The sequence below is a fragment of the Cygnus atratus genome, chromosome 5 (genome assembly GCF_013377495.2).
Source record: "Cygnus atratus isolate AKBS03 ecotype Queensland, Australia chromosome 5, CAtr_DNAZoo_HiC_assembly, whole genome shotgun sequence".
In the NCBI taxonomy this organism is placed as follows: Eukaryota; Metazoa; Chordata; class Aves; order Anseriformes; family Anatidae; genus Cygnus; species Cygnus atratus.
The window spans coordinates 4647680-4666960 of record NC_066366.1 but is presented as its reverse complement, the minus strand read 5'-3'; the positions used below and the strand labels follow the sequence as shown (position 1 = coordinate 4666960).

Here is a 19281-nt window from a genome sequence, read left to right as displayed (position 1 = left end):
AAGTTCTTACACCAATACAGAATGGGAAGTTTAAACAGCTGAATATTTAAAAAGACTAGTATGAATATTTGAATTTCAGAGAATGGAATAGATTTATCTTGTTCAGTCTGTAGTGCCCAATTGCCATTTAGAGGCACATGAATTGACCTAGCAAATGAAAAAGTTAGGCTAAGCAAATTAAAATTCTTGAGTGTATTGAATAAATAAAAGTACAGTAAAAAGCACCATCTGTCCAATTAAGCAAATGAAATATTTCTTCAAGGAAGCTGGGGTGACAAAAGCTTGATTAAAACTTCTTATACAGCATTTCTGTCTTATAACCAAAAGGCACCCACCCTGCCTTTAGCAGTCCAGGTGTGCCTGTAGGGACAAATAAGTAGAACTCCGTGGACGTAGTGCAAGAACCGAACGATATGTTTGGTTTCTTTCTTTTTTACTGCTCAGATTATAATGCATTAAGACAATGGTTACAAACAAACATTTAACCTTGAACCGATTTAAATATGGAGTTCTCAAAATTTTTTTTGCAGGTTTAGTGATGAATTTGCTATCCATCCCATGTCTGAACTTTATTTTTTTCATTCCATAACGACCTTGAACCGATTTTAATATGCTGGAGTCAATACTAAAAATAGTTTATCAAGAATATTTCAGATTACTTGTAACAGTGATATTAACTGAATGCAAGCCAGCTCTGGCTTAGACGCCTTAATTAGGAAAGCTTATTTTGGAAGTGCTTTCATTTATCACCCTGACCTCAGGATTTTGTACACCCTACGGTTTCTTTTTACTCTTGCACTTTTGAGCCATGCCGAATTAAAGAAACTGCAGACTTTGAAGCAAAACACCAGTGTTTCATTTGTCTCTGTAAGACTTTTCAATAAGCTGGTATTTCATTTGAACGATTGTCAAGGCATTAGCCACAGTTGATTTGTTGGTAAGAATTATGAACAGGTCATCCGTATAGATATGAATTTACCAGGGCTGTTACCATAAAATTCCTTGCAGATAAAAAGGATGCTGTGTGACAGTTCTCTGGTTTACAGGACTTTGTCTGATTTACCCTGAAGCCCAAAGATAAGACTCGGCCTGCCTTATTTGCAGTCCTGGGAGAGGTCCAGTAGATACTCTGCGGCTTCGTGCAGGGGTAGCAAAGCAACGTTTGGATGCCATTAAGTAGGCGTCTGTTTAGTTTGTATTAACAAGAGTTGTAGCTGTTGGAGAGACAAACTTACTACATTCTGGTAGCTCAAATAAATTAAAATTCATTTGGGTCATGGGAGAGAGAAACCAAGTGCTGTCTTCTAAATGACAAGTTATTTTAAAAGCTGCTGTAATATCAGCATTCTGGTTTCTACATATGTTCCTGGTGACTGTATTTATTTAATCACTTCAATGCAATTTGCATGCATCCATACTCGGTTAAATATTACATTTCCTGTTAGCTTTTATTAGAAATTTATTCCTTTAAAGTTTCTTTCTGACTCATTTTTTTATTCAATTATTTTCCTTGTTTTCTGTTCAATATTTTAATGTCACCTGGGGGTAGGTTTTCATCTCGATCCAGTATAACTTATATTTATGTAAGAATCCCATTTTAGGTGCTGGTTTGTTTATTTATTTATTTATGTATATGTGTGTATAATAATGCCTTCAGAAATGGGTTTGTTTTAATGTTGTTGTTATTTAGAAGAGTTATTTGTGATGTAAGAATCAGGAATTATTTCATGCAGCAAGAGAATGGAATTTGATTCTGTAATTCTCTTTGAACAGAAATGTGGAATACCTGCTGAATCTACAGCACACCGGATTTATACTCTTCGTTTTTAAATGCAGTACCCAGAAAATGGAATGCTCACTCCCAAATGATATTTGAAGATGGTCAGTACCTGGTACATGTCTTAAAAATCTTTGCCACCCAGAGCTGTTTGGAAGTCTTGCACAGATCGGTCAATTTGGTGAAGTTCTGCAAGGAACGGGGTGGGGTTCTGGTTTGGTTTGGGCTGCTTTAGGGTTTTTTGTTCATTTTTGCTTGATATGTTTTGGAATTCTCTCCCCTTTTTCTGGCCAGCCACAGTGCTGGCACAGATTCTCAGCCTTGCAGAGCAGATAGCCCTGGCTTTCAGGCGCGAGTGCTGCAGCCTTTCTGTGCCAGGCTGCTATACCCAACCTGAGCTCCCGCGGCGCATTGCAGGCGGCAGCCCTTGGGCTCTGTGTGCGCTGCAGTGCTGGGGGAAGCGGTGCCGAGTCCTTCAGCCACCTCGTTCCAAAGCCAGGCCGAACAGACTCGACTGATGAAATGCTGTGTCACTGGTGCCTGCTGCTGCAGGTGTGCCTTGGCCCTGAACCTCTTGCTTTCCAGCAACAGCAGTCTGTCTGTTCTGCTCTTCTGGCAGGTGATGGATGGCTGGTAACCAGCAAGGCTGTGTGGCCAGACGATGTTTGCTCTGTACCCAGAGTAAAGGTCACGGGGAGGATAAGGGGTGATCCCGGTGATGGAGGACAGCCCTTCCTGCTAGCAGTGGAGATGAGAGCATCCTCCCAGAGCTTAATGAGTCACCAGGAGGTCAGACTTCCAAGACACGCAGTACGAGCTGTTCATGTGCACAGGTACAGCATGAGGTCTGTGCACCTCCGTCTGTTGGTAACAATCAGGTTAAACTTGGAAATTAGTTTCCAGCTGCAGGTTACTTGTGGCTGTTGGTTCAGCTGGAGCTACTGTTGGAGAGGAAGGCAGGGTCATAAGGAGGGTACGTACCCTCTCCTGTCTCTGTCACCGTCAATGGATTTGTGTCTGTGAGGTTTCATGAATTGCACTAGGTTCACTTCCAGCCCAGATACTCCCCTTCCGCCCCAGGAGACATCCAGATGTTTTATTGTCAGCAAGAGGCATTTTCCTCGCTCGTTCTGCGAGCTGCTGTGGACTCATCGAGCCAGCTGCAGGGCAGGATGGTCTGGTTGAGGACACGGGACCTGGCGATGCAGCAACCTGCCGGTGGTTGTGGGTTCGCAGCCGGGGATTCGCTGCGGTAGTTCTGCAGGTCAGGGCTCTCTCTCTGACAGGCAGGGTGCCAGCCGTGCTTAGTCGCTCGTGAATCAATTGGGAACCTTTGGCCACAATGAAGAGTTGTTTAGCTTCCTCCTGAGCTCTTGCTTAGCAGTAAAGAAACACGTGTTGGTTATCTGAAATCTAGATCAAGATTGCAGTTTATACCTCTCAGCTCTAGTGCGTGCTTTCTTCCTGTATTTGCTGTCAGGGGTAGCAATTGAGAGCGATTGGGAATTCATGGCTGACAGGACAAAGCCTTGATGGAAATGAATTTCGGACACTATGCTTCAAGGTCCTCTTTAGTCCTGCTTTATGGAATTCCACCTCTTACACCAGGCGGTGTGGTCGCAGAGAGGAGTGCGTTGGCAGCCTGCCTTGTCCTTAGGGACATGGTTTTAGTGACATTAGTAGTACGGTGATGGTTGGACCAGATGATCTTGGGGGTCTTTTCCAACCTTAATGATTCTGTGGTTCTGTGATTCTCAGCAATGTGAGTGGTGCAGAGGCAGCTGAAAGCTGAGCCCTGCGTAACTGCTCCAGGCTCTCACATCTAGAAAATTAAGTTTGGGAACACATTTTTCCCTCTTTAAAGTGTATGTAAGGAAAAAAAATGTGAGCATTTTGCCACTGAGAGGCTTCCCTTATCAGCCTCCCTTCCTTCCATCAGCTCAGCTGTGTGCTGTGGCTGGTGCTGGGCTGGGCTCCTCCTCTGCTGCTGGCTGAGGGGAGCGAAGATGGGCTTATGGGGATAGGTGACGGAGGACTGCATGGTGTTTGGGGACTCTTCAAACTTGTGTGTTGTTTCTGTGCTAGTATTTGGTCGCAGGCAGTGGAGTGTTCATCTCGTGCCAAGGAAAGAGTAAATCTCTCATTTTCTTCAGTACTTTTTCATCTGATCTCTCTAGCCTTTCAATGGCTAACATGGGGCCAGCTGCCAATCTAAGGCTCCTTCTAAAGGAGATTTCACTTATTTTTATGTCATGAGAGATGCCAAGGTTGTGTTCCAGTTTGAGAAAGCGGCTTTCCACTCAGTGCTTCCTTCTAAATATCAACAAGAAACAGACAAGCTTGAGAAACTAAGAGGAGATTCTTGCTTTTCTTACAAATTTTGCCTGTTTGAGTCAGTTCTGTGTCATGATCGCTAGACATACTTCAGAGAATGGCAGTATATGGACAGGGAGTATATGGAGAAATCAAGGGGAAAACTCCCGTTTCTTTGTGAAAACCACGTAGTTGTTCAGTCAGCTGTTGCTTGCTCTTTGATGTCTGGATGTTGACATAAAAATTTTGCTGGGAGTGATGCAAAGCTGCTGGAGGCTGAGGACAGATAGCAGGCATCCGTCTCCAGGCTGGACAAAGGGACTGTCGAGCTGAACAAGCTTGTAAATAGGCTTCTGGGGCAGAACCACATGTATGGTCAGAAAGCTGCCCTAACAGGAGACGGCATGATGGAAATAGTCCATGGGGGCTGGAGGAATGGAAAGCTACTGAAAGGTAAATGGAGGTGTGAGGTGGTGGGAGGGCAGCTAAACAGGGCACCTGAGAGACTGGAAGGCAGGTAGGAGAGGTGGAGGAAGGTGGATATGTCTTTTGCTTCGAAGAACCCGGTTTAATTGAAGCCTGAATATGAACACTTTGTATGCTGCCTGTTTTCTTACAGAGGTTGCTCGCTTTTCTTTATTTTTCATGGGGTGACCTACCTGAAAGCAGCAAGAAGCCTGCCTATTCTGTACTTCCTCGTGCGGCAGGGATCCCTTCAGTGTTCTTAGGAAACTGGGCTGAAAATACCTTTAGTTGAGTTATTTCAACAATAAGTTAGGAGTCCAGAGCTGCATTATCATTGAACCCACTGGTCTGCCTCAGGAAAGAGAGAAAGCCATCTGTCAGCAACTGGATCAGGTAGTGCTTTGAGGTAGACGTTTTCTCTCAAGTTCTGGTGGTGTTCAAGTCCTCTTTCCTTCCTTCCAGTGGTTTTTCTGTTACCACTTCTGGCTAGTTTTCTTTTCTATGTAAATACCCAATTAGTCTGTTTCTGGATGAGTTTGGGGTTTTTGGCCATAGTGTCCTTTATCAGTTTTGAATTTGCTATTCTTCTGCAGTATTGTTGAATGTTTCCCTATTACTGTGCTTTGTACAGAAAGGGAAAAAAATCCATTATGTCTTTTAAGTACCATTCATTATATCAGATATCTTTGTAGTATTTTCTTTGTGAGGGTTTTTGTATTTTCAAACTCTGTGTAAGGGTTTTTCCTACATTTCCTTTAATTTTTTTCTTCTATTTTAGTGTCTGTAATATATTTCTTATCAGATGGGGAAAATATTGAATAAAACATTTTGTCTGGGGGTAAATTACTGATTTATGGTATTGACGTTACAATAATTTCTGCATGGCACTTCATTCAGCTTTTTTACAAATACTACCATTTTATATGCATTTTGATATATCGCCACATAACTGTGTGCAATGTGTCGAGATTTGATGAAGCTTCTGATCTAGATTTTATGAAGTTAATTTAGATTCCGGTAATGAGGTTAGTTTCAGTTTCTCCTTCAATCTGCCTTTTCAGATTACAATAATTTTGTCAGCTTACCAAGAATGTCATTTGTCTGAAGTACCAGAAACCAGTCACGACCTTTTTAATGTGTTCTTTTTTTTTTTTAAATTGAGTATTTGTTCTCCTCCTGTCTTTCAGACTGTCCGTGCTTTTTAAAGTGCAGTTACACCTCAGTTTTTGCATTGCATACATTTTCACCTAGCAGAATTAAATGCTGTAACGGGTCAGTTCCTGTTCACTGGTAAGGTCATTGTAAATTCGGGAGCACACAAAGCTGGCACCTCAAACTTAGTTTCCTTGTTTAATTTTGTTCCAGCAAAGTCATATGTGCTACATGGCACGTTCTACCAAACAATCCTAATGTGTTGGGTTTTTAAAGAGTTCGTTTGCTGGCACTGAAACCTGGAAGCAAAATGCAGCTGAAGAGGCCTGTGTTTGGAAGGAAACCCATTTGTCTGCTTAGTGCTGCTGGTGGCTGGCAAGTGGAGATGGGTTCCAGCTGTAATCCAGCTGCACGTGCCAAGAAGTGAAAGGGGCACTTGGCAATTTGGGTATCACTGTCTGGAGGTTTTCCCTGTGGTCTTTACCAGTTTTTCTCGTCCCCCCTCCCTTCTCCCTCTTGTGCCGCACATTCCCTTCCTGTTTCCCAATCACCGATCGCTGGGGAATCACCAGCCACTGTGTGATGCTTACAAATGAAGGATTCTGCTCTTGTAAAGATCACCTTCAATTCAGTTTTTGCCTGCCTATTGTGATCTCAAATATTCCCATGTTTAAATGCTGCTTAATGCTGTCCACCTGTTTAAAAACTCAGTAGGTTCTACCACATTTTAAAATTTAAATGGCTTTTATATTTAAATAGAAATCTCAGCCCAATAATGCTTCTGTTGTGTTAGAGCTAGGAGGAGGAGACAAAAAGAAACCTCTATTCCGAATATTCCCACGCATCTTTTCCCTCAAATACAACAGCTGTATTATCCCTTCATAAAACTTTAATCAAGGGATTTCAATACTTAATTACAAAAAAATGTAGCCTCCCATCATTCCTCTGCTGTCAGCGAGTATTTTCCTTATTATGTGGATAAGCCAGGCATTAAGTGGCTGAGTGACTTCTGCAAAATGGCGTAGCAAGTCAGAGGCAGATCCTTGTTCAGGAGGCTGGGATCTCCTGGCTTGATGTTACCGTGCTTGTCAGCTGGCAAAGGAAATGGATCCCCCCAAATCCTGCTTGGGGCTACCAAAAGCTATTCTGAGATGAGAATTATTGGATGAATGTTTTAATGCTGGCATTACTGCTGCTAAGCAGGCACCGAATGAATGGAGAAGAGAGAAACTGAAGCACTTCAGGACGGGGCAGCTGGCGGTGCCCCCGCACAGCAGTGCAGCAGGGTGTCTTGGTGGCAGCAAGGTGTCTTGGTGGCAGCAGGCCGTACGGGAAGCGTGGCTGGGCCAGTTTTCAGAAGGAAGTTTTCCTCTTGCATTCATGTACAATTTTTTGCTCTTACTTGTGTGGTTTTTGAGAGTGGTGGTTTTTGGAATTGCTGCTCCGTGCTGTACATGGGAGAGATTATATTTATAATAGCTGGTTTTCAAGCCTATTTGTAAAAGCTCAGCTGATATCATGCCGTTGTTTGTGCTCAACTTGCTTTTTCTAGCTTTTTCTTTAGAGTCAGGAGAGGCATAAAAACTTCTGCAAAATGATGTGCCCAGCAGCCTGTTTGTTTTTCCAAACGTATCAGGTAGGCTAATAAAAAGTTACTTCTCCAGGCAAACCTTGCTCCGTTTGTGTCATTCTGGCATTTTGATTGGACTTGAGGAATTGCTGCCTTACGCAGTGACCTGTGGTGTCTGAACATTCATCCGTGTGCAAGCGCGTGTTGCGTTTATTGTGCAGAATGGCTTGTCGTTCCTGTGTGGTAGCTGGTGTCAGGTCAGTCACTTCATTGAGCTCTGTGTGTGAGTGTGCAGGGCTAATTAATCAGCATTCCCAACTTCTTGAGGCCCAAGTCCTTGTTCTGCAGTCTTTGATTGTTGTTGCTGTCTTTCCCCTACTGTTTTATTGCTATGTGAAATGCAGATACCATGTTGCAAAAGTAAAGCGCCCTTTTTTACACCTTGACAAGTACTGGTTAGCAATGAAAACATCACAGTGCTGTTCAAACCCTATGAAAATAGTGTAGTTACATCAACAAGAAACTGAATGTTTCACTGAGATCAGACTTACTTTAAAACTTCAGGTACATTTAGGGTAGGAGAACAAGTTCCCATTCCTCTGTGTCAGACTTTAGAAGTCACCTAGAATAGTGACAAATTTTTGCACCATTTTCCTAACGACTGAGATATTTATTGGAAACTCGCAATAAACCAAGTGAAACTGGTTCGGTTGTTTTCCAAGACTGAGAGACAGAATGTAAATAATGTGTCATGGTTGTGGATGTATTAAATTCCCCTTTTTAATGTTCTCCAGTGTGCTTAGTACAGATAACAAAACACATTTTAAATCCGTCCTATATAATGTTTTGCCAAAAGTAAGCAAGTCTTCATGTGAGGGCACTGTATGCCTTCTTTGCTCCAAGAGTTGTGCAGGTAAGTAATCATTTAATTCTATTTGACATTAGCCGTGCACTAGGCTGCTGTGGCTCCTCACGTCTTCCTGCTTGTTAATTGTCTTTTCCCTTCCTGAGGAAGTCATGCACAAAATAAACTTTCATGTCACTTAGCGTTGTACTGTATATCAAAAGAAATCTTGCTTTTGATATTTTTTTGATTTGAACTGTGGTAAAATACTAGAGGAATGCATGCACAGAATTTTATTTCTGTATTCAGTAGCTTAAGTAATGTGGTTTAACATCCCAGCTCCCTGCCTTCCCTCCTGCCTTCCTGTGGTCGAGGGGCTCATGGTATTGTCCTTTATTAGCAGGGGGAAGCTCAATGTGATTTTCCTGACTCCTGTGAAGTGCAGAAATGCAGGCTGATGTTGCTTAGAAAACAATAGGATGCATTGTACATTTAACTGAAAATCGTGAAGGAAATCCTTGTCACTGAGCTGAAGGTCACAGATCTCCTGCATTTTCAAGGAAATTCTTGTCCGGGCTACAGTCGTGCTTCACCTGCAGTCCTGATCCTCATTAGCTGATAGAGGGATTTGCAGCAGTGGCACTAAGTTGTGCTGCCTGCTGGCCGCCTGCCAGTGCAGGGCTGCTGCCTGAGCCGCCAGGTTGCTGCCTCGCTCCAGCCGGCGAGGCACCGCGTGTGCCGGGGGAATGCGGTGCGGGGTCCTGCGCCCAGCCAACGCAGAGCGGCTGCCCTCGCTGCGCTGAGGCAGTTGCGTGTGTGTGGTTTTGTAGTACGTGATGTCATGAGGGTGTTGGCTCGGAGGAATTGCATGACTGAGGAAGCAGTTTGATATGCAGGCAGAATTCTCAAACCTTCGAATGTGCGTTTGGTTTCTTTTTAGTTAGCTTTGGACAAATGTACAGATGGATATGAGCACATGTGTTTTTTTGGTAAGGCATTAACATGTGGAATACAGAAGCGAATTAAGTGGATACAATACCTGAAGGCAATGTCGAGTCAGTCTGGGTTTTCAAACTCTCTTCCTCCACCAGGATATCCATTCTACCAGGTGTCATGCAGGTATGTCACGTTTTACATTTCATTTTTTAATGCTCTGGCATATGGAGCTGTAGCAGATTATCAAGAGATTTGTGCTTCCATTTGTTTGCTATCTGAAAAAAAAGAAAAGAAAACAGACAAATAAGATGATGAAAAATAAAAATGCATTTTTAAGTGCTTTGTGCTGGACTTTTTAACTAGGATGGCATTTATTTAAAGCCAATATTTTTTATTTCTAAACATACTAAATGTTTTGTGAGTTGTTCTGACTGGGAGAATTAAGTTGTAACCTTGGAGATTTTGAAAGTGAGTTATGTATTCTGATTTCTCAGTCATTTGCTAGGAACTGGGTATCTACGTTGCTGAGAATCAGAAATTACGCAGATTTCTAGAAAACATGAATCATTTTAAGTATTTTCATGCAGAATGGTGTAAAGTGAATAAACAGAGCACTTAGCTGTCATTATGCTTTTAAGACAGCAATTCACAAAATATATGCACATGTGGAAAGGTGCTAAATGCCAGTGTTACGATAAAGCTTAACCATGCAGGGTTCTTGCTGCTTTATCTTTTTGATTCAGCAGTCCTGTTTTATGAAAAACCTTTCCTGCCAAGAGTGCTAGAGAACAGCCTTCGAGAGAACGGGTTGGATTCTAACCGTGAAATTGCCGTGCCTGCCGTGGAAGACTGTAATGTTGCATAATAATTAGAGGGAATGTGTTACAATACTTCTTTGGCTGGGAGGTCTCGGGTTTCTGGCACACCTTAATAATGGAATGTGGTCTCTGTTTATTGTGTCTAAATCTGAAGTCCTGCCTCTCATGCTGCAACAATAACAGAGGGAGGGGAAAATCTGAGCCGGAACAGGAGTTTTGTTCTATTACTCATCTTTCTGTAATGCATTTGTAGAGTAGGGTAAGAGAAGAAGTTAATTATTAACATGTTCATATGCAGAGACTGTACCTGGCAAATAATCTTTGTAAACTGTAGAATATGTGTGGGTTAGTTTTGTAAGGCTGGAGTGATAAAGAGTCATTTGTGAGTAGAAACAATAGTAGTTCTGCATATTGTTAATTTAACCACCTTTCTGTGCGTTTCTTGAAATAAAGTCCGGCACTCACTTGCTTATTTATCTCCTTGTAGCACTACTAGGTTGTCCGGTCAAAGGTACCAGTAGGGTTTTATTGAAACCAGAGTTAGCCATTTAAGGTCAACTACAATGATTGCTTGTAGCTGCTGTTCTTTGGCCTAACTATGGAGGATGCTGAAGTCTAGCCTTTCTTCCTTTTTTTTCTTTTTCTTTTCCTTTTCATGTTAATAGGCATGAATAAGCTAGAAACAGGCATTCAGTAAACGGCAGCTGCTGTAAAAGCCTTCTTTTCCAGAAATACGTTAGATGCTCAGTCAAATACTTGCATTTTCATTCCTGCTCCATAGGATCAAAATGAGCGTAGCCTACCACCCAGCTCCTTGGTTTCCACAGTTACCTTCAGGACAGAAGGAGGGGCTTGGAAGTGAGTTCCGACTCCTCACCTCTCCGTCGTGAAAAGACAGAAATTGAAGCTACTGAACTTTTGGCTCCCTGTTGTTTACCTGCATTTTTGGTTTTTAATTCACTCCTCCCTCTTTCTTACGTGGTTTTTAAATAGTTGTTCTGCATTTCAATGAAGCTTGCGTTTAATAATGTTCAGATAAGATAATTTCTGTGATATGCAACATAGATGATTAAATCCTGTTTTATGTATGTAGAATTGCATGGATTTATTTGTTTTCATCGCTAGGTTATTCCAACCTTGCAAGTTTACTTTTGTTCTGGTACCTGCAAAGACAGTTCCTTTACATATCATACAACCATGGCTAACTTGACAGCTCCAGCTATGTCAAATTAGTGTTTCTGCAGTCATTTTAGAGCTTGTGCTCAGGTGCGGAATATTCCTTCAGCACAGTAACACACGGCCCTTTCTGACTGGGGCACAATATGCTTTGCGGAGAGAGGGCTGAATTAGGATTTCTATTCTCTGTTAATGGTTATATTCTGGTGAGTGAAGTTTTTCCAGTAAAATTAATCAGCGGCTAGACTACTGTTTACCGTCAATGCTTTATGATCAGTCTGGAGCGGGGTCGATTAGTATACGTTATGTGAAGTTTGTACGTTGGCGGAGTCATGTTAATCGGATGTGGCTTGCATCTGGGATGGCAGGAAATTGGCGGTTCCAAAGTCTTCAGCAGAGGTCTGGAGAGGCTCTGTCTTTATGAAACTTTTGTGTTTTGTCTTTTGTGTAGACAAGCTTCATTTTCTAGAGGTGTTTGGAATTAGTTACATTTTCTGTTGCACATAAGGAGTAACAGTATTGGTATGATACTTAAGTGGATGTGGTCTGAAGTATTGATGCCTGCCTGTTTTGGAGAAGCATGCAATCAGCATTTTGTTCATGTGTGCTTTTGTAAAGTTTGAGTGTAGCATTGTTCATACTCCATCTTGGAGGTGACCAAGGTGCAGTCGGCCCCCAAGGTCACTCGACGTGGCTCAGTCTGTGGGCTAGCTCTCAGTTATGGAACTGCGTAATTGAGGCACTCGTCCAGGTGACTGCGTTCTTGAGCCATATCGTAACTTGCTTTTGATACCTGTGCAGTGCAGAATCGGGATTTCTGAAGAACATTTCCGTGTTTAGGAAAAAAAAAAAAAAAGAATAGCATTTATGTTGAGTTTAACAAATTTCTTCTTGATTCTTTCATGGCATGACATAAGAGAGCTGATCTGGACAGTAGGTATGGAAAATATTCTGTGTGACTGAAAAAATTCCGCAAGTAACTGATCTTTCTTTATAGATTTTCTGTTTAATATAGAAATATTACAAAGAAAATATTACCATCTACGATTCCTGTAGCTTAAGAAAAGTAGCAGCAAGTGTAATGTTAGTATTGGTGGTTAAACTTTAAACGTTCCCCAGGGCACAGTGCAAAACATAGGGGGTGCAGCATATGGCCTGCTTGTGGCAGCTGGGTTGGCACTGGACAGGCAGCTTGCATTTTTGCAGCTGCTTGCTGTTGTAATGCTAGTTTTGAGTCATATTTCATATAGGACAGCACTGAGCCTATTCAAAAAATAGTCTTTGAAAATATGGTTATCGCTCTTCGATTTTACATAAAGCTTAATCGGTAGAGATTAAGAACAAAGTTCTCTCTGGAAGGACTTGCAAAGACTATGCTCGTGTCTTTCTCCCGGTTACCCGGGCAAGGCAAGAGGCATTTGCTGTAAGAACATTTGCTATTTCTCATTGCTCTAAGCTGCCAGAAGATATCCTTGGTGGTAGCCTTATGAGGTTTTCCTTTGGCAAAGAGAAAAGGAAGAGATCTAGTGTCCTAGCCATGTTTGCCAAGAGAATCCCCTGCAAAATGATCATGATTTTTGTGTTGGCCTCAAAAAAGGCGCATTCAAAAATAATTTTGAGTAGAGAAGGTGTTTTTTTGAGTAGGAGGAGTTACGTAGCTGTCCTCATGCGGAGAAGTGAGCTAATGCAAACGCAACCCTGTCTCAGCGGTGGAGCAAACGCTGCTGTTGCTGGAAGGTAGCTGGAGCTGGGCTGGAGGACTGATGCTCTTAGCAAAGTTCCTCTTCAGACAGAATCTTCTTGTTTCTGACACAAATGCATAGAGGTCAAGACATGTTTGTTCTGCATCACATGGAGAGCTTACTGTTTTCAGTAGCTACATGCAAAGCAGCAAAACATTTTTGAGGGTTTGTTAGGTCTGGCATAGTCCTTTGGCCTAACCAATATCAGAGCCTTCTGCAGCCCTTTGTAATGCTGGAATTTTGTCTTCTAGGGAACGTGCTGGAAACCCTATTCACAGGAACAGGGTGCTGTTCCTATCAAGACTTCCTTGAGTTACACGTGCTGTTATACTGAATAAATAAATCAGTAAAAGATAGCTGTTCAGTGGGGAGAAGGAAAATTTGAAATTTTGTGACTTGAAGATGAGTCAATTGCATCTGTGCATTGATTCAAAATGCAGTGTTGCAGGTCCCAGCCAGTCATAGCGATGTCCTAGGTAAGCTGTTGTAATTGAAACTAAGCAACAACCTGACAGCGCTCAACTGTGGAAAGGGAAAGAGATGTTGCTGCATGAATCTGCTGCTTTTTCTTAGAGGAAGAAGCCACTGTCCGTTTCAAATGTTGGTATTTAATTAGCATCAAGTCTTTAAATTTAACAGAAGATATTTCTTACTGCTGTATGTTAGATGGAGGTGATCAAGATTTATTCCTCTGTGTTGCTGAGTCTTAGGAGAAAGCCAGTGCTTTTAAAGAAACAAAGCAATTACTGAGCTTCCTTTATAGCATAATCTGAAAAGCTTAGTGGAACTAAAATCTCTAAGAAATAATGAGGTCGGGCAAAGAGCAATCAAGAATAAAGTGAAGGACAAAAATTATATTAAAATATTTGCTTGCTTGGTAGCATGAACCAAGCTCCTGGGTAACTATTTAATGCAACTGTTCTGAATATTTGGAAGTATGCATGCATATGACCAGAATTTACAGTTGCATTTTCTTGGAATAATTAAATCAGTTAAGCAAAACTTCCTGTATTTTTTGTTCTTTGTGCAGAGCCATTCCCTTTCCCTGTAGGAGGAATAGGAGTTGAAAGGGGAGGGCAAAGTTATTGACAAAATAAATGCAAGAACATGGTGTGCTACATTCCAGCTGGCTGTAGAAGCTGTTTCCCCATAGAATTTGATTTTATATATGCCTACAGTAACAGTAGCTTTCATACTGGAGAGAGGGAGATGGGTGTCTGCTTTTTGGTTAGATAATCCTTTTTCAGGACTTGGAAAGAACTGATGAAGCAAGCTGGTGCTGCTCACACTAGCTATCTCATTTATGTCAAAAAAGAATAGGTTAAATTCATATTTGAGAGGTAATAATCAAACTACGAAGAAGAAAGTTTTATATATTTTACGCTCTACAATATTTAAAATGAAGGCAGGCTGTTTCTATATTAAAATGGTTTAAATATTATATAGTTGCTTTGCAGGCAAATATCAAGTTTGCTTTTAAACAAATCACACCAAACCAAACCAAAAAAAATTTCCAAGGAGCCCCATGATTAGAATGTCAGCAGTTACTTGGGCTTGACAGAACAAACAACGCATTAAAAAGCTTCACGTAATAAAAAGTAACTCATTAAGCAAGATTGAACTTGAAAAAGAGTTTTGCTTGCAGGGAATAAATCTTAAGTACAGGCTGTTCTCTGAGAAGACAAAATAGTAGGAAAACTGTTAAAGACGTGGCAGGTTGCAAGATCACCACCTCTAACTTGTATGTCCAGGACATACAAGCACAAAACCGGGAGTAGGAGATGTTGATTAAGGTATGGGCTGCAGTTCCTGTACGACTTTCAAGTGCTTCCTTTGAAAAATACTGCTAGGTAAGAATGTTTTTCTTATGAAATGTCTTTGTTATGGGAAGTCTTTTCTCTCTTCTTCATCTCCTGCTCCCCATTTTTTCCCCCTAGTGTATTTTATTCACTTCTTTTAATCTCCACTCTGCTGTCAGATCTCAATGGGAAATGAAAACCCCCAGCTTCTTGCAAGTGGCCGGTAGGTCAATTATCCCAAATGTGGCTCCCTTGTGATCTACAGGACAGATTTGGAAACTGCAAGGGTCTCGATGCTGTACCAGTGTTGAACTGGGCACTTGCAAGACTGTTTGCAGTGGAAGGCTGCTGGTTTCACCTCTGTTGAAGTGTACTGGATACTGCCTTCTGTAGGCATGCATGTCACTTGCTTAACCCACGTTACTTTCTGGCTCCTCAAGTCTCTTTCCACATTCCTAGCATGGCTCCGGTTACACTTGGCGGTAAGGGTGTAATCAGATTAATGCGGTTGCAGATTGCAACAATTCATTATAAATCATTCTGTCAGAAAAGAGGAACTCTGAAGAAAAATGGGAGCATTATAATAATGCTATCTGTTATCCTCCTCAAGAGAAGGCAACAGTGTAAACTGCATATGATTCAACGTAATAGCTCTGATTTTAATTCTTACTCTCCTAATTAATTCTTACTGAAACTTTGAACATTTCTTTGTATTTATTTTGTGATATCTGGTATTTCAGGCTCTTGTGCTCAAAACTGTAATGGTAATTCTTCTAATGACATTGATATTTGGCCAGCAGAACCAGTTACAACAAGTTCTGTGTTACTTTTCCTTCTAACAGCTATTTTCTAGTATATCCTTCAGTATAAAAAAAAAAATCTAGTGTCAAGAAAATGTCTTGAGATTCTGATGTAATATTTTGTATTTTCATTATTCTGGGGGTTTCAGCGTGAAAAGGCAGTTTCTTTCTTGAAAAAAATTTGAAAATTTCTCTGTTGGTGCAAACATATACCACCTTGTTCTTCTGAACGATACCGGTTGTTCTGAATTCTGTCCAGTTCTTCTCTTCTTTCCATTAACATTTCTATCTCAGCAGTTGACTAATCTACTTACAGAACTGAGCTAAGGAATTACAGTTCTCACTTCAATAGCACGCTTCCCAGGAGTTACACTGTGATTACTTCTCTTAGAGGTGAAACTGCCTGGATACCTCTTGGATCCCTTAGAAAACCTTACAGGGATGTGCCATGAGCTTTTCTGAGATCTACTTGATGTGTTCAGAGGTCCTTGTGCAACAAAATGAACATCAAAGAGCCATCCTACAAAGCTGAGAGTTTATGCTCTTAATACATTGTTTTTGAACATAAATATTGAAACTAACATTGAGCGTGTTTTAGAAAATGAATCCGGAGAGAAATGACCCTTCTTTCCAGTATAAATAAAGGAGACATTGACTTGTAATAAGCATACAATTTAAAAGATGGTCCTTGAAAAGTCCTGGTTCGTGCAGCACTCCAGTTGGTCGTTAGTGAAATGTGAAGTGTAGGATTTGGTTGCAATTTGGTTTGGAGTTGAAGCACTGGTAGAAAATTTCTAAGGCATAAATTTGCAAGTTTCTTCTTTGTGCAAATTCAAAGCTTCTTATTAAATCAGAAACGAGGACATTGCAGTAGCTTAAATGTGTTATTTTTAAAATAATTAACCATAGGAACATTTTAACCAATGTAGTGATTTGTGTTTAAATTTTAATAAGTGTCAGCTAATATTTGAATTATAACAAATTGTTAAATACAGATAGTATCTATTCAAATAAGGTGTAGATTATATTTAGTCTCACTTTCTATGCTGTTATTTTGACAGGTATATAATATATGACATTGTTAATCCAGTTTTGTGAGTCCTGCAATTCATTTGGAGGACATTTTCCTGCAGAAAATAAGTGTAAATTTGAGCACTCAATAAATGGATACTTACGCATTCCGTTTTTAGATTTTTTTCAAAAATAGCCTACCGCTTTCTCGTGCGCTGAGGAGAGCCATCTTAAATTAAAGACACTTGAAACAGACGGTCAGTCCTGTTGACATGCAAATGTGCAAATGCCTCTGTACACTGAACAGAGGGCTGCAATGCAGATAATACCGATGCCGCTAACGTTTTTAAAATTTACATCAGGTTTTTCAGCTCTCAGTGGTTTCATATATTCATAACTTTAGGTAAGGAATAATAATCTGCTGAAGACGTGCCATGGTAGTGGGGAGGATTGTGATGGCTGAGAGTGTAACCTCATGTGGGGAGGTGCCAGGCAGTACATAATCGTGCCCAAGGTTGTTCCTGCTTCCCCAGTACATCTGTCTGAGATATGACTTGCCCCAAGTGAAAAAACAGACTTCTTGCAGAAATTAAGACCCGTGTCATTTACAGACAGCTCTCTGCATTAGTCCTCTTTCCTTGGAAACTCTTGGGTTCTTTACTATTATGTTTTGCTTGCTGTGACATTCGTGATGTTAGTTGTGTATTCCCTGTGTCTATCACTGTCTTATGGGGTAAATCATCCCTCCTGTTCTCTTTTACGCCCCAAATTCCAACCATACCCACACATTGCTGCCCCTTCCTTTGCTGAAGTTGTGTCCCTATTTCCGAAGGATTTACAGAGCCTCCTGATAGACGCCTGATCACTGCTGGGTGATTGTAGCTTCTCAGTGCTCTACAGAACTTCCTCCCTACCCTCTTCTCCTTATTCCCATGTAAGTAATCCACATTTTACCTACTGCTTTAACTGCATCACCCATTTCAGAAAATCCGTTTCTTGGCTCCCCTGTTATACTGCATCAAGTTCAAGCTTGTCTTCCTTGCTTTAAAGACATGTCATTAGCTCTGTCCCTACTCTGGTTTCTTGCCAGGTTACTCCCTCTGTTTAAGTCTATTCAAATGGGGCTGTAGTAAAAATGATTTTTACATTTGTCTGCTGTTGGGTAGGTAAGACTTATAGACTTGAAATATGCCATAGTTTATGGTACTTGTAACTCTCGGTGTGTAAGAGTGATTATTCACTTATTACTGTTCTGAAAAGTTAATTATCTTTTGTCTTTCTCAGCCAGATTTGTTTTTTTACTGATTTCCTTTCCCTCCTCCTCTCCCCTTACAGGTAAAAGCTAGAATGTTTCCCTTTATTTTCTTACAGCCTGTCTGTTCCATTGCTTGAAAAGATGCCTGAAGGAAAATAGAAGACAATGTTAGAGCATTGCCTGTAATTGCGAAGTCTTTTAATTCTGCCTCTGATTTCTGTTGGCATGATGCAAGGAAAGATGGGTTCCAGGTGATGTCAGAGATCTAGAAACATTTTTTCTCAAGGGTTTCTCCATCGCAAGTTGCTCACACTATTGAAAAGAGTCTGTGGGTGTACATGGATTAGAGAAATGAATGTATATTATTTTGCAGGTCAACTGGATTTTAATGAGAATGATGTTCAGATGTGTCGGCTAGGTACCCCTCTGCTTTATCTCTGGCTGGTGTGAGCTGCTGTGTGATGTCTGAAGAGCGGTAATGATTTTGGTGTTGCTTTTGGATGAGGAAAGATGCAGTCAAGTTGTTGTTCAGATTCCGACCACAAAGAAAATCACGTGGAAAGCTTACAAGCAGATTTATTTTCTCCCTTCATTGTGTTACCATAGGTGGATAATAAATCTTGTAAAATGCAGAATATTCAGTATGTGGCCTGTGTCAACTTGTAATCCTAAAATCTTGGTTCACAATTCGGAATTGTTCAAATTGACGAAAAGCAGTCCTGATCTATTAATACCTGCTGAGAGTCTTTTGTTTTCCTTCACTGGCAGAATGTTTTTCTTTTATTGATTTATTGCGTCTGTCTGTCAGGTCTGCCTTATTTCCATGCACTGAAAACTTTAGACAAATCTGCAGTGGATTTGCTAATGTAAACTTTTATATTGCTATGCACCATGGACACTATGCACAATTTCACTCCATTGTGCTTTCTCTCTCTGTTTTTTCTGCCCACTGTCACCCCGCTGGGTCATGGTTTGCTGTATTTCAGATGCTAAAAACTCCTAGAGACAAGCCCCTTCTTTTTAAGCACAAGCTGTTCACAAAACCTCAGTTGCTTAAATGTCATAATTTTCCAAGTTTTAAACCCAAATTTTCCTGAAGCCTAAGCTGTTGGATGTTTGCAGGTAGTGAGTTTGGGTAGTTTACATAGGAAGTTTCTTTCAAATCTTTGCAGTATGTAGTTTACCAATATTAGCATCCATTAAATTATTCTTGGTATGGCATCCTTCTGTATTCACCTTAAACCTAGGTAGAGCGTGGTTTCTCCAAGTTCACAAGCATACCCCCATAATCTCTGTTTTTTGTATTATGACTGGGAGTTTCCAGAAGTTAGAAGCATTACAGATATGTCATAAGTGGCAGCTTTTCTTTGCTACATCAGTCCTGAATGGGCCAGGAACTGCCAAGTGTTTGAAGCAATGCTGTTGCCCTGCTAGTTAGTCCTGTTAAGTGCTGCTATTTTTCTCTTCTTCTTCTTTTTTTTTTTTTTTTTTTTTAAACCAAGGAAGTATAGTTCTAATACATGAATCCATTCTCTGCTGTGTTATTTTTAAACTATTGCATCTTACTGGTTGTTTTTCCAGTTGTGCATACCCACGTGTTGTTTGTTTTTCTTGACAGTTTAT

The 19281-nt window shown here is 40.9% G+C and overlaps 1 protein-coding gene across 10 annotated transcripts in view; it reads left to right on the top strand.

Moving 5' to 3' along the window:
• Positions 1–19281, top strand: part of PLEKHA7 (pleckstrin homology domain containing A7) — a 151515-nt gene that overhangs the window by 46394 nt on the left and 85840 nt on the right. For 4 of the 10 annotated variants that reach the window (XM_035550077.2, XM_035550079.2, XM_035550076.2 and 1 more), the window contains exon 1: positions 8973–9240. The exons of the other annotated variants lie outside the window; for them this stretch is intronic. In XM_035550077.2, the coding sequence (XP_035405970.1) occupies positions 9098–9240 (143 nt within the window). In that variant the 5' untranslated portion in view covers positions 8973–9097. Of the gene's footprint in view, positions 1–8972; positions 9241–19281 lie in introns of those variants that run through there. 10 annotated transcript variants of the gene reach the window in all.